The sequence below is a fragment of the Zingiber officinale genome, chromosome 8A, assembly GCF_018446385.1.
Source record: "Zingiber officinale cultivar Zhangliang chromosome 8A, Zo_v1.1, whole genome shotgun sequence".
Lineage (NCBI taxonomy): Eukaryota > Viridiplantae > Streptophyta > Magnoliopsida > Zingiberales > Zingiberaceae > Zingiber > Zingiber officinale.
Genome location: NC_056000.1, coordinates 15,654,485 through 15,668,768, shown reverse-complemented (window position 1 = coordinate 15,668,768; position 14,284 = coordinate 15,654,485). Strand labels below are relative to the sequence as shown.

At 34.5% G+C, this 14,284-nt stretch overlaps 2 protein-coding genes across 5 annotated transcripts; one reads left to right on the top strand and one right to left on the bottom strand.

Moving 5' to 3' along the window:
* The first annotated feature begins 2,075 nt into the window (after positions 1-2,075).
* LOC122012695 (fimbrin-5-like) lies at positions 2,076-8,805 on the top strand. 2 transcript variants are annotated; one of them, XM_042569313.1, is made up of 15 exons: positions 2,076-2,264; positions 2,529-2,683; positions 2,771-2,941; positions 3,035-3,273; positions 3,526-3,697; positions 4,241-4,279; positions 4,469-4,537; positions 4,640-4,756; positions 5,055-5,266; positions 6,245-6,400; positions 6,467-6,666; positions 7,575-7,732; positions 7,824-7,920; positions 8,032-8,123; positions 8,301-8,805. In XM_042569313.1, exons 2-15 carry the CDS (start codon positions 2,597-2,599, stop codon positions 8,538-8,540), a joined length of 2,049 nt encoding a protein of 682 aa, XP_042425247.1. In that variant the 5' UTR covers positions 2,076-2,264; positions 2,529-2,596; the 3' UTR covers positions 8,541-8,805. The 2 variants fall into 2 exon arrangements, with proteins under 2 accessions (XP_042425247.1, XP_042425248.1); XM_042569314.1 differs by having other exon boundaries at positions 2,076-2,300.
* Positions 8,806-9,287: 482 nt separating this feature from the next.
* Positions 9,288-14,032, bottom strand: LOC122012693 (probable amino acid permease 7). 3 transcript variants are annotated; one of them, XM_042569312.1, is made up of 8 exons: positions 11,935-12,030; positions 11,640-11,796; positions 11,326-11,559; positions 11,148-11,241; positions 10,851-11,065; positions 10,204-10,337; positions 9,871-10,098; positions 9,288-9,790 (listed from the first exon to the last, which is right to left on the bottom strand). In XM_042569312.1, exons 2-8 carry the CDS (start codon positions 11,707-11,709, stop codon positions 9,389-9,391), a joined length of 1,377 nt encoding a protein of 458 aa, XP_042425246.1. In that variant the 5' UTR covers positions 11,710-11,796; positions 11,935-12,030; the 3' UTR covers positions 9,288-9,388. The 3 variants fall into 3 exon arrangements, with proteins under 3 accessions (XP_042425246.1, XP_042425245.1, XP_042425244.1); XM_042569311.1 differs by lacking the exon at positions 11,935-12,030 and adding an exon at positions 13,857-14,032 and having other exon boundaries at positions 11,148-11,559; XM_042569310.1 differs by having other exon boundaries at positions 11,148-11,559; positions 11,935-12,035.
* Between the last annotated feature and the right edge of the window lie 252 nt (positions 14,033-14,284).

Below are 14,284 nucleotides of genomic sequence, written 5' to 3'. Positions count from 1 at the left end.
TTAAGTATAAAAAGTTTAAAAATGAATATAATTATTCTTAAATTTAATACATTAAACTAAAATCTAGTTTATTTTCTATTAAATTGAGTACGATTTTTTTTACAACAATTGGATGAAAAATATATTAGATTTTTTTTAAATGATACTCAATTTGATGAAAAATCTACTAGGTTTTTTTTAAATGGTGCTGAATTTAGGAGTGATTATATTAAGTAAGAAAAAAGTCGTGCTAAATTTAATAGAAAATATACTCGATTCTAGTTTAAAATGCTGAATTTAATAAAATTATACTTGTTTTTAGACTATTTGTACCTAAAAAATATGAGGGTCAATTTTAATAGAAAATATACTCGATTATAGTATAAAGTGTCGACTTTAAGAGGAATTATACTCATTTTAGTATACTTTCTATCAAATTGAGTACGATTCTTTTTCACTGAATAGAAAATCTACTAGATTTTTTTTAAATGGTAGTAATTGGAGAGAAAATATATTAGATTTTTTTTAAATGGTGTTAAATTTAGTAGAAATTATATTAAAATAGGGAAAAATTACGCTCAATTTAATAGAAAATATATTCGACTCTAGTGTAAAGTGCTGACTTAAGAGGAATTATACTCATTTTTGGACCTTTTGGACCTAAAAAATCTGAGGAGCAATTAGGTAACAATCTTTGCATGACGGAGTTGAAGCAAATAAAACTTTACATGCAAGGAATGGAAATAAAGTTTTTAAGGATTAAAGATTGCATGTGAAATTAAAATTATGATTGAAAATTTTTCTCTATTTTATCGCACATTGATTTTGATGTGAAAAAGCGAAAAAAAAACAAAGTTAACATCAAGGGTAATTTTGCATGCAGTCCCTATTGACAAACAAATCTTTGCATGCAGTCCCCACCCATTAAAATCATTGTTTTCACTCCCCAGTTAAGTATCTTTACCAAATTGCCCATGATATTTTTAGGTACAAAAAGTCTAAAAATCAGTATAAATCCCCTTAAATTGAGTATATTAACTTAGAATCTAGTATATTTTCTATCAAATTGAGTACGATTCTAAACCCTAAACCCTAAACCCTAAACCCTAACCCTAAACCCTAAACCCTAAACCCTAAACCCTAACCCTAAACCCTAAACCCTAAACCCTAAAAAATAAGAGGAACAATTTTGATAGAAAATATACTCGATTTTTAATATAAAGTACTGACTTTAAGAAGAATTATACTCATTTTTGGACTTTTTGTACTCAATTTTGAAATTTTTGTACTAAAAAAATCTGAGGGGCAATTTAGGTATCAATATTTGCATGAGGGAGTTGAAACAAGTAATACTTTGCATGCAGGGAGTGGAAACAAAGTTTTTTGGACATGGGGATTGCATGCAAAGTTAACATTATGATTGGGGATTTTTCTCTAATTTACCGAATTTTAATTTAAAATTATATTAGATTTATTCATGAAGGCATGTGATAAAAAATTATTATTGAAATTGTTAGCATTAATTTTTAATAAAAAATATGACTAAAATTTATGTGTTTTTCTTTTTTAAGAAATAGCTTTCTAGAATTTGTTAAAATATTAAATTAAAATATCAAAATTGACATGAATTTATTCTTTCCTAAAACGTAAATAATACATTAGTAAAAGGATGTCATATACCAATTGTTGAAGTTGAAGAACCATAGTAAAAAGAATTAATACGATACTCGAAATAAATAAAATAATAAATGGTATCGAACCTATTAAAATGGTGATTTTTTATGTTTTATTTAACAATTTGCAAATTTTAGTTCGATTTTAACTTATGACTTCAGTATGCATAAAATTATTGATACGTATTTAGTTATTTTTGGTTGTTATTTTTTAGAAAAATATTTTTTTTAAAAAAATTGATAGAATACATTTTTGCATAATTTTGTAAAATTTGTGGCTTCTCTTCTAAGTAATTCTCTGTACGTACCCAAAACATATCCTCCGCGTCGGTCCAAGTCGTGTTTTCTGAGATGTAGGCCCCACTGAGTGTTGCCAGACTTATCCAGTAACAAGTAAGGTATAATTTAAGGGTAAGAAAAAAAAAGGGAGTCAGAAGGAATGCTCTATTCGACGAATCTGTTTTAACTTTCCGGCCGGGAGATCCCTAGGTCGGTCCCCCACGTTTCTTCTCCATTCTCCTCCCACGATTACGGGAATCCAATCGCCAAAAACACGAACAACGGCGATGAGAAGGGCGAAAACGCAATCGGCAATGCGAATAAGTGCAGGAGGTGCGAAAAAGGATTGATTTTACACTTTTTCGGCAGGTCGGCATGTAGTCCTTGATTTGGTTTTTCGTAGACGTCTTTCTGAATGATTAGGCCGCTTGCATGCTGTCGTTTTTCGGATTTGATTCTTCTTATTAGGATCATAAGTTGCTTATTAGGATGAATTTGGGATCTCTTTGATGCCGTGTGATGAAAATTGTGATGTGAGGAGAAAGTTGAGATTTGTATATTTCTAGATTTTTGAGCTGATATTTTCGCCGTATACAGGCATTTCCATCTGATTATTGAAGATTGATCGGTCTCTATAACGCGCTGAAATAATTCGGAAGTTAAAAATGTCAAATTTCGTTGGAGTCATAGTCTCTGATCCGTGGCTCCAGAGCCAGTTCACGCAAGTGGAGCTACGAGGTCTCAAATCCAAGGTATGGTGATTTATTTATTTTTTCAATTGTTTCGATCTTGATCTAAGAGTCTGAGTATCTTGAATTGGATTGGTTTGCGTTGTATAGTTTCTTTCTACAAAAAAGGAGACAGGGCATGTCAGTGTAGGCAATTCGCCCTCACTGTTGGCAAAGCTGAAGGGACTGAAAGATTTGGTTACTGAGCAAGAGATTGCAGATATGTTGAGTGAGTCTTACCAAGAAACTAGTCAGGAACTAGACTTTGAAACCTTCCTCAAGGTGATGCTTGTTTCCATACCTCTTAACTATTCAGTTTCTCCTATCAGAGAGGATTAGCTTGATTTAGTGCAGCTTTGCTGATGATTTATGCAGGCATATCTGGATCTACTAAATCGTGCAGCAGCCAAATTAGGTCAAGCAAAGAACTCCTCTTCATTCTTGAAGGCAGCTACTACTACACTCTTGCATACCATTAACGAATCTGAAAAATCATCCTATGTGGCTCATATCAATAGTTACCTTGGAGAAGACACATTTTTGAAGAAATACCTTCCTTTGGATTCTGCTACTAATGACCTTTTCGACCTTGTCAGAGATGGTGTTCTTCTATGGTATACTTTCTAGACTTAAAAGTAAAATGACACAAATGTTGATCCTAATCTAGTTACTCGTTTCATCATGATTTTGTTGATTTAGTTTGCCATACTTGATCTGATAGGACGATATCAATAAATTTGATTCATCCTGACCTCTGGTGAAATTATATATTGTGACTGCATTTCATACATTTTTTTGGTAGGGATAGTTGCTCAAATGACCGTATTGAATGTGTTAAATTTTTCTGTATTTTGTGTTTTCAATAGTAAATTGATCAATGTGGCGGTACCGAGTACTATAGATGAAAGGGCAATCAATACAAAAGGAGTACTCAATCCCTGGGAAAGGAATGAAAATCACACTCTTTGCCTCAATTCTGCAAAGGCTATTGGGTGCACTGTTGTCAATATTGGAACACAGGACTTGGTTGAAGGGCGGGTAAGTGCTGCTTAATATCATCTATAAGCATTCTAGCAATTTTGTGAAGGAGAAAGTTCCTCCATCTTTTCTATAAGTTCTAGGCCATGTCAAGTATTCTTTTTCATATGATGGATGATGGATACGATGCCGATCTTACATTTTCTAGTTCTTATTTTATTTTTCCTTACTTAAAAGAGTTATGTATCCCAATTCCATCCACTTTTAGACATATCTTTGAATGTACTTTTAATGTTTGCTCCAAAGATTCTTGAGACATTCTAAGCAATAATGAACTACCTGATCGTAGTTAATGAATTAGTACCTTCTAAAGACATTAACAAGTGCAATGAATTAGTACCTGCTAAAGACATCAACAAGTGACTGCATTCTTTCTTTCCTCATTTTTATGTGAAACCCCAATTTCTTTTTCCTATTTCTTTGACAATCCAATTTACTCATGACAGATTACCAACTCTGTTGCATATACAAATTTTTGTTTCTCCTTGTCAAAACTGAAATAGTTTGGATTAGTTTATTTATTTATCTATTATTTTTTTGCAGCCTCATTTGGTTCTGGGGTTGATCTCCCAAATTATAAAGGTATGGAACAGGATTTATTTATTTCTTATGTTGTACATTAGAAGTGCTTCCACTTGCTAAACAAGATATGTTAGTAAGCAATAATTTAGATTTATGCTTTCTTACTAGAGATTTGGATTTATTTCCTCCTAATTAGCTATCATTGCTCTCATTCATGATATATTAGTTTTCCCTATTATCATTTTTCAGATACAACTCCTAGCAGATCTCAATCTCAAGAAGACACCACAGCTGCTGGAGGTGATAGATGATAACCAGGTGAGAAATAGACTCTTTTTTTCCCCCTTCTAGTTAGTTATATTTATGCTGATATTTGAGTGAAACTATTGACCATGTATTTGTCTTTATTTGCAACTACAGGATGTGGATGAACTTGTCAGCTTATCACCTGAGAAATTGTTGCTGAAATGGATGAATTTTCATATGAAGAAAGCAGGATACAAGAAAACTGTGTCAAATTTTTCTTCTGACGTGAAGGTATAAATTACCACAACAAGGAAAAAGGATTATAGTTTTATGTTGTTCTTGTTTTCTGTTACCCTTTCAAAATATATTGCATAGACTCTAAACGACTGAGAATAAATGAGTCATATAATTTCTTCAGCACTGTGTATGACTTTTGAGATATTTTTAGTTGGTAATACTCTTTTCTTGGTCACAGTGGAAGCTCTCTGGCATCTTTACTTTGTCAATTTTATTTTCCTTAGCAATTCTTCCAACTTTCAATCATATATCTCTAATAATTTTCAGTTTCTCATGGACTTCATTTATACAGGATGGTGAAGCATATGCTTACCTTCTTAAAGCTCTTGCACCTGAGCATTCCAGCACAGACATTTTGGATACCAAAGATCCTAATGAAAGGGCAAAAAAAGTACTTGAACAAGCTGAGAAATTGGATTGCAAGCGCTACTTGAGTGAAAAGGATATTGTTGAAGGCTCTCCCAATCTGAATCTTGCATTTGTTGCTCAGATATTCCAACATAGGTGGGGTTTGCAGCTTTAGTCTTCTCTTATATATCTTTTTCTTGGCCAAAAGGCAACCAAGAACACTACATTGTTAAGAAAAAAATATTTCTAATAAAACAAGGATAAAATTGAAAGAGAAAATCTCACCTCACCTGTTTCCCCTTAAGAAAATAGAGATAACATCTGCCAAAGTGGATAAGTTGGTACCTAAGGTATCTTGTATTCTCAAATCACGAGGCTAAGCAGTATCTGATGGCCCGGATTTAGGACTTAATCTGATCTTTCTGAAATAACTGCAACCAATGATTCGGGTTGCATCGTCAGTTAGAATCATGCATTTGTACAATCCAAATCGCATGCTCACCACTGTCTCACCTCATCATCCTGTACTTTCTGAATGTTGTATGTTCCTTAGTATTAGTGTACTATTCTACACCAAGTATCATAGCACCACATATCTCCCTGCTATATATTCTGAAAGGAAATAATTGCTTTCATGTTCGAACAAACACCTTGTTGAAGTTCCAAAAAAAAAATCATCTAGTGAAAACTAGGCATTTCAAGTATAATCCAAGTTCTCCATCAGGCATGATAGTATAATTGCAGTAGATAAATAAATTTCATGTCTACAAATCCAATTCAGTTTCTTATGAATGTCATGTCTTAATATTTGAGCCATTCTTATTAACCATGGCGATTCTAGTTGCATTGATATCAATGTGAAACTATGTTTCTTATGAAACTGCATGGTTTTTTAACCTTAAACATGATCCTTCACCATAATACTGGGAGTGGAAGCCATAATCTTAGCCCACTATTCTATTAAAAAGGGTGTTTCTTATTATTATTTTGAAATTCATAAATTGCTGTCTTTAAATCCATAAACTTTTGAAGATTGTAGCTACTTCAAAATTCAAATACAAGTTCTTTACATTTATGGTCTTTTTAAGCTTTGCATCTTGCTTAATTAATGTCCTAATGACACATGACTTGCAGGAATGGCCTATCCATTGATGCTAAGCCAATCTCCTTGTCTCAGATGATGCCAGATGATATCCAAGTTACTCGAGATGAGAGAGCTTTTCGATTATGGATCAATAGTCTTGGAATTGCTACATATGTTAATAATTTGTTTGAGGATGTCAGGAATGGGTAAGTATCATTTTATATTATAAATTTTCTTAATCTGCAAACTATTTGATGACATGATTTTTGCAGATGGGTTCTTTTGGAAGTACTTGACAAAGTATCTCCTGGATCAGTTAATTGGAAGCAAGCAAGTAAGCCCCCAATTAAGATGCCATTTAGAAAGGTGGAAAACTGCAATCAAGTTATAAGGATTGGCACACAGTTGAACTTTTCGCTTGTAAATGTTGCTGGTAATGACATTGTCCAAGGAAATAAGAAGCTTATTCTGGGTAAGTTCATTTCAGTTTAATTTGAGTGTATTTGCATATATCCTTTTCCCCCTTAACTAATTATATTAGTTATTTTAAGGAAAGTCCACATTCAAAATTGCTTTGCATGTTTTCTTAAGCAAGTCATTTCAGGAAACTAATCTTAAGTGCAACTTTGGAAGTTTAAATTTTCTCAGGTGCTGTAGATTATTTTGGATATGTTGTTGGAAAACAGAATCCTTTCAGGAGGCTTATATTGAATATTGAAGTTGGAAATTAGAGCCATGGTTTTTGAAATCAATAAATCTATGAGATGAAAATCTTAATATTGATTGTACCAAATTCTGGGTCCATAATCAGGGAAAGAAAGTTAAATAGAAAATTACAAAATAAGAGGAAATAGGGAAATTAGTTATTTAGTTCCTCCAAAGTTAACATCACTAAGTCATGTTAGTCCATGACTATATGGTTCTTATTCCTCCATTGAAATTTATTCATGATAAGATCACTATAAATATCTTATCCCTTATATTTCTTTGTGTTTCAGCTATAATTTTCTATGATGACCACCCACCCCATATCTAATTCCTCCATCAAAATTTATTCACTGATAAGATCACTATAAATATTCTTATCCCTTGTATTACCTTTTGTTTTAATTAGAATTTTCTATGGTCACTGCCTGCCATATATCTTCAACTCTAGTCGATTTTAATCCCATCATAAAAACTATTTGCCATCTTTTAACATGTCTATACCATATTAACTTATTTCCTTTCATTTCATCTTCCATTGGAGGTATATCAATAGTTGTCAAATAGTGTTATTTCCAAAGGATTGTTAATTTGGTTATATTGTATTTCAATCATCTCAAAGATGGCAACCATATTCTCCAAGAATTAGTATTGAGATTTCCACATGTTTTCCAGCTTACCTGTGGCAATTGATGCGTTTCAATATCCTTAAACTTCTAAAGAACTTGCGATACCACTCCCAAGGGAAAGAGCTAACAGATGCTGATATTTTGAACTGGGCTAATGGCAAAGTTAAAGGATCAAACAGAACTCCTCAGATGGATAGTTTTAAGGTTTCTTGAGTCATTGCTCGACCCATCTAATATTCATTATCAGTATTCATCTCAAATTTATATCCCTTTTGTGTTTTTTTTACCGATGCAGGATAAGAACTTATCGAATGGATTATTTTTGCTTGAGCTTCTTAGTTCTGTGAAACCGAGGGTTGTAAACTGGAAAGTTGTTACAAAGGGTGAAACTGGTAAAGGCATCCAATTGCTATTTTTTTTGTCCATGACTGTTTTTTTAGAAGTTTTAAAATTATAACTGTCCATATGTTAACAATTTTAGTATTTGCATAAACTGGATATAGATGAAGAAAAGAAATTGAATGCCACATATATCATCAGTGTAGCAAGAAAGCTTGGCTGCTCTGTGTTTTTGCTGCCTGAGGATATCATTGAGGTAAAAATAGCACCAAGGTTTTGATTGTCTCAAATGATACACATATTGCTGGTGTGGTTTTGCTAAAATAAATAAAAAAGAAACAATGTTCCTCATCTGAATACATTGATGATGATCGACAATTTTCTTTTAAGTTGATGTTTCTTTACTTTAGCTGCTCTTTTTGCATTGTGACAGGTAAACCAGAAAATGATCCTCACTCTCACGGCCAGCATCATGTACTGGAGTCTGCTAAACTCCCGACCATCAGAGAGTAATCCTGATGCACCAGAACTCTCTACTGAGGATTCTCCCACACCAGCTGCTGCTGCATCCGGCGGAGAAGGAAGTGCTATTTCAGACAGCATTTCCAAATTGACCATCGATGCTGCTGCCTCCGATACCTCTCAGTCAGAGAATGGCAGTGCAACTCTTTGAGAGTGAACAAAATGGCCCACTTTGCCCTAGCAGTTTAGTACATGGCTCTTTATACAGTTGTGCTACAAGATGACAGGATGCAGAAGATATATTTTTCTACAGTCTCAAACAAGTTTCTTTGTTTTTTTCTGCATATATTTTTTTATTGGGTGGCAGGGAAGATGAATAGGTAACCAGTTTTTGCTTTAATGGGTAGTATTTTTGCAATAGTTATTCGTTGACAATTTATTCAAATAATTGATGGAATGCTTCAATTTTCTACTTATGAGTTCTGGGCATAGTTTCTTGGCATGCAATATTTTGTCATACAAGTACAGTGGTCAGAATGGTTTAGCTTGTAATGATAATTTTCTTTAAAGAACAGTGGAATTACAGGTATTGTATTAATTTGGATGTGTTGTGTTTGAGAAAGCATCAGTTGCATATTTCTATATATTTAAGAGATGTGGCAACATTGTTGACACTTATTTTATGTTGCTTGATTTGAAGGAAAATCTTGTATATATTTGTTGAGATTGAAATGCATTGATTTAACCATTAAACTTCCACTCTATCACAGATTATAGAGATTCTCTATATGAAATAGCAACTGATTGCAATCACCCCTCATTAGATGTTTTCCATGGGTATGGTTCACACTGTTATAACCTTGATCCATCCTAACCAATGCTAATCGAATCGATCCAACTGACACACAATCCATCAGATTTGAGTGTAACCAACCACATCATATTATCTAAGCAAATGTGGAGCAAAAGAGTCAATATATGAGAAAAAGTAAAGATTACATCTTTTATGTCATTAATCATATAACCAATTTCATTTAGCACCTTAAGAGACATCACAAATCATCCAATCTTCTTACTTATGACTCCTTCAACGGACCCAATCAAAGCATATATGCTGACCAACAAGCACCCAATGCTGAAGAACTTGAGCACAACCCATCTCCTTGTCCAAGTGCTTATCTTCTTTTGCATAAAGTACATCTCCACAGGAAAATAGATAGCCAATGGCCAAAAGTTTAGGGCCCCCAACACTCCTAGGACCTCATTGAAGAAAGGAAAGAACATTGAAAGCCCTGTTGTGGTTGCGACGTACGCCGTTCTGAAGCACAGCCTGAAGAAATTCAGCTTGTAAGGTGGCAACAGTGGCAGTTTGATTGTGTAGAACTTATTGACAAATCCACTGTTGGGGTAAATACTTGCAGCCAATCTGTCTGCAAAGGCGAACACTGGCTGGCTGTAAACCTTACAAATCCAAGATAGAAGTTTAGTCGTCAAAACTTACACTTGCTACTATTTTGAATATTCAGGAGATTTCAGTTTACCTGATAACCTCCTACTAAGTGAACGACAATACATGCATTTGCAAAGTCGATGAGCCAATATGGTTCGAAGAAACCGAATCCTGTCAAGAGGTTTCCTGGCGTGGCATTGCCAAAAGCAGCGTAACCGAAGCACCCGCACGAGAGGTAGAAGAATGTGGTGAGGAAAATGGAGATCATGGATGCTCTCTTCATTGTTTGGTTCTCTGGAGGTGGCGATTTCAATGTATCCTTGAAGCATTAGTGTTTAAGTTTGTTTTAGAACTTGTAAGATCAACTTCTTGTTTTCTTATTCAACTGCAACGGAAACAAAGACTGAGAATAGTTAATTCTCACCTGTATCTCTAAGAGAATCAATGAGTATGGGTAGGCAAATGCAATGTCTCCAAGAGCTTGAGAAACTCGCCAAACTTTCTGCGCTTTCGATGGCATCGGAACCCCACTGATTCCTCCTTTTATCATTCCATTTCCTGTAAACCAGATGGCATTAGGAACTCATTTATCAGTCGTTACACGAACAGGTTATCAAGTTTTTTAAGTTCAGAACATAGATTGAAACTAAATGAATTATTGCCGTATCAAAACAGAAATGGATGCATTTCTTAGGCTCAATTAGATGTTTAACAAACTGTTATCATGACAATTTATCAAGAGAGTTTGATCAAATCTCTGTGTCAAGGCTATAGTTACTCTTCACAAGAAAGGAATCGTTGTCAAAGCTTTAGTATCATCACAAATTGCAGAAGTTTAATCTTTTGTTTAACAGATTCAACTTTCAGGATTATGGTAGCCAACTAAATTTTAGCTTGGTTTAGAATCTAAGAAAAATTCAGAAACTCGGTTGCTTAGCTTGGTTTAGATTCTTTCAATAGCTTAAACTTGTAGTATCATGATAGCACAAACAAATCTACTCACTATCATCACTCGACTACTCCGCTACATAGTAACAAGTGACCAATATAGAAGGATGAAGCATGACAAACCGATCACTTTGGCAAGGCCAAGAACAAATCCAATGGAAGAGTAAGTGAAGGACATGATGGCAGCAACAACAGAGAGCCATGCCATCTCATGGAAATCAGGTATCTGAGAGAACACTATCTGAACAACTCCAAACATCAGCATGTAGAAATTGTCCCCGTATGCACATGGCGCATTTTGGCCTTTCTTATGGTAACAATCTGATTTCTGAATTGCTCTACCAACACATTAAAAAAAGACAGATTTAAGTTCATCAATGTATACAAAAACTAGAATTGATTCTTCAAAATTGTGCCTACCTGAGACTGGTTGATGTTGTGATTGTGTATGCTATTCCTGTTCCAAACATGCTGAAGTACTGGAGGAACCCACAAACCCAAGTCTGTTTCTCACCTGAACTAGCACCAAAACAAAGAAACTCTACATGAAATAGTACAAAGAATTGGTGATGAGAGTAAGTTGGATTCGGTGTCTTACCGAGATTAACTCGGACGGCATCCATGTAGGAGTAGTTTCTGGTTCCAGTGACAGGGTGAGGAGACCTGTAGCAATCCGAGAGCAGAAAGGCAGACACATAGGTGACAATGGCAAAGCACAACATGGAGACTGGGCCTGCAATCCACCCCAGCTGGGAAGTGCTCCATGAGAGGGACAACACGCCGGAGCCTATCACCGCAGTGATGATGTGAGCCACACAAGTCCACAGAGTTCCTGCTCAGTTACAAGTTAGCAGATATATATATGAACAAATAGTTTTGCAGACATGGAAGGAGCTAGGAATCCATTAGTACCAGTTCTTCTTGAGTGGCCATCTTCATCGCAGGAAGAATCTGCCCTTTCAAGGGAGTTTTCGACTGCCATTGCTCAGCTCCGATCACACTTGAAGGATGATAATGAATTTATAACAGGTGAAATGGAGTGATCACCTTTCCATTGTAGCTTTTTTGACTAGGATCAAGGAACCAAAAAAAACAAGGCTGTGTCATGGTCTCGAATAGGATAAAGATCTATTTCACAAAATCTTTTTCGGAAGTGTATTTATTCGACTTCACTATGTACAATAGAGGAACAAAATACTAAGAACACCTTATAAGTTCCGATAAGGAGAGAAGTAATCCTGGAATGAATGAGTTAATGGTGTATGTTCATGTTGAAACAATAGACAAGGAATTGTAGGTATGTGCCTAAATAAATAAGCACAATGCTATGGAGGCATGTGAAGAGCCTATTGATTTTTGGATTTTTCTGCATCAATAATTGCAGATTCTATGAATTGATCTGTCTCACTGAAATTTGGTATTTATAAACTATGATCTCATAATTCACCTGTCTCCATTTTTTTATCAGGTAATCATTGATAGAGATCACATCAGAGATTCAACTATCCTAAGCATAAGGGTACCTAAGATAAAGACTCAAAAGTCAAAACTCAATCTATTTGTTCATCTCAAAATCTATTTGATCTGTGAAAAATACTATTCTCATTTTGATTTGCAAATTTTATGAATGACAAAACTCTCTAGTTGCTTTGTCATTGCTGCATGATTTCTGGAGACAAAAGGCTTGATTCTTGTGAATCTAAATTTACCCGTCCTTTTAGAGATTTCTTTAGGAACATTGTGGAACTGAAGGCACAAATTTGTAGCCTTCTTGAAAGATATTGTGCATGTATTAGACATATCATGCCTATTTTATTTTTCAAAGATTCTTTCACAATGGAGTCTAACTCTGAAAGTATGATTTCAAGTCTAATAAGGGAGATTGAGAGTTACTGTTTATGAAATCTTATAAAGAAATAACTCATGAACAGAATGAGTCACTTGTTCCATCAATATGGACACATATGAGATTAAAGAAATACATAGGAGTTTCTCTATTCGATTTTTTTTCCTTCTTATTGTTGGATATGTAATCATGCCTTCTTTTTTGTTTCCCAAGCCGTAATTTGTAACTTTCAGTGATTGATTAAAGCAGTGAGAAAATTGTGCTCTTCTCATCCAAGAGATGTTGTATTCAAACTTTACTTTAGCTTTTTCATATTTTTTCCTTGCTTTTTTCTCGAGCAACACATTCTACTTTTTTCGAAAATTCAAACCAATCCTCCTCGATCTACTATTTTATATGACAACTAATCAAGCAAAATATGTTCTCAAAGTTCTTTCCTACCACACTTTCTTAGATCTTTTGAACACCACCACAAAATAAAAGACACTGGTCCAAACAACAAAGAGGTCCGGACGATGCAAACAGGTCATTTCTCGAGCATAAAATCGACATTACGACTGCAAAGATTATGTGAGTTTCCAGCCACAAGGAACAAAAACCACTGCAATTATCTTTCTGAATTTTCAAGTGCCAACTATGCTACTGTTTCCATTGTTCCATAAAATAAAGAAAAGGCAAGACTACTTAAAGCTGGAAAAATTTTCAATCAACTTTAGACTAGCGGCTAGTCTACCCATTGATGCAGCACAATGGAAGGAATAGAGATATAATCCTCATCTATAGGAAAGCTAGCACAGCAGAAAGAATAGAGATACGATCCTCGCCTAGAGAAAAGTTCTAAGCTCTGATACCAATTGATGCAACCGCGAACAAAGATACTATCAGAAGGAAATTATAAATTGTATTAACTCAAAGTTTATCTTTTTTTAAAAAATTCTGACTAATTATAAAAATTAACGACTTATACAACTTTTAATAAAATTGAATCATTGAATGTGTTATTTATCCTCAACCGAAAAGAACTTTTCTTTTTTATGTTAATGTGAAATAGTTGCCTTTTTAGCCGAATCCGTCAGTTGCTGTTTAGGTCTTCAATTATTGCATTTTTTTTATGTCAATTTGTATTACCCGTAACCATCACAGGCTTCATTTTCTACGATGAGACCTTTCCAATCTTTGGTTTAAGGCCATTGTTCAGAGTCTCTAATTCAAGCTTTCAGCAACAAAAAGATTTTTTTTAAAAGAAAAAAAAAAGTTTCAGTAGGAAAAGAGTGGGGACTTGCCTGTGGGGCTGCTGCCTTTGTGTTCTGATATGAGGGGAGAATGGCCTCTAGCGGGTGGAGGCATCCAGACCAGGAGCAGAATCAAATGGGCAGGCAAAACAAGTTGCCAGAAGATCTGGGAAGGAATCCATGGCCTCTTGTCAAAGATAATGATGACTGGAATTGGCGGACTGAATGTGCCGCAATCAACTGCAGTGGCTTGGGTCCTTTGTATAGGGCGTGCGGAGCTTCACTTTAGTATTAAACCAAAAAACAGAAGTAAAGTTCTTCTCCCACATGACAGCCCTCCTTCCTTTTTCAGATTATTTTATCTTCCATATAAATAATTTTTAAACCCCTAACTTCTTTCCTTATAATTTTATTTAGTTTATTTTTTTATTAATTTTATTAATTATTTTTTATCAATTTTGTTTTATTTTATACTTGTA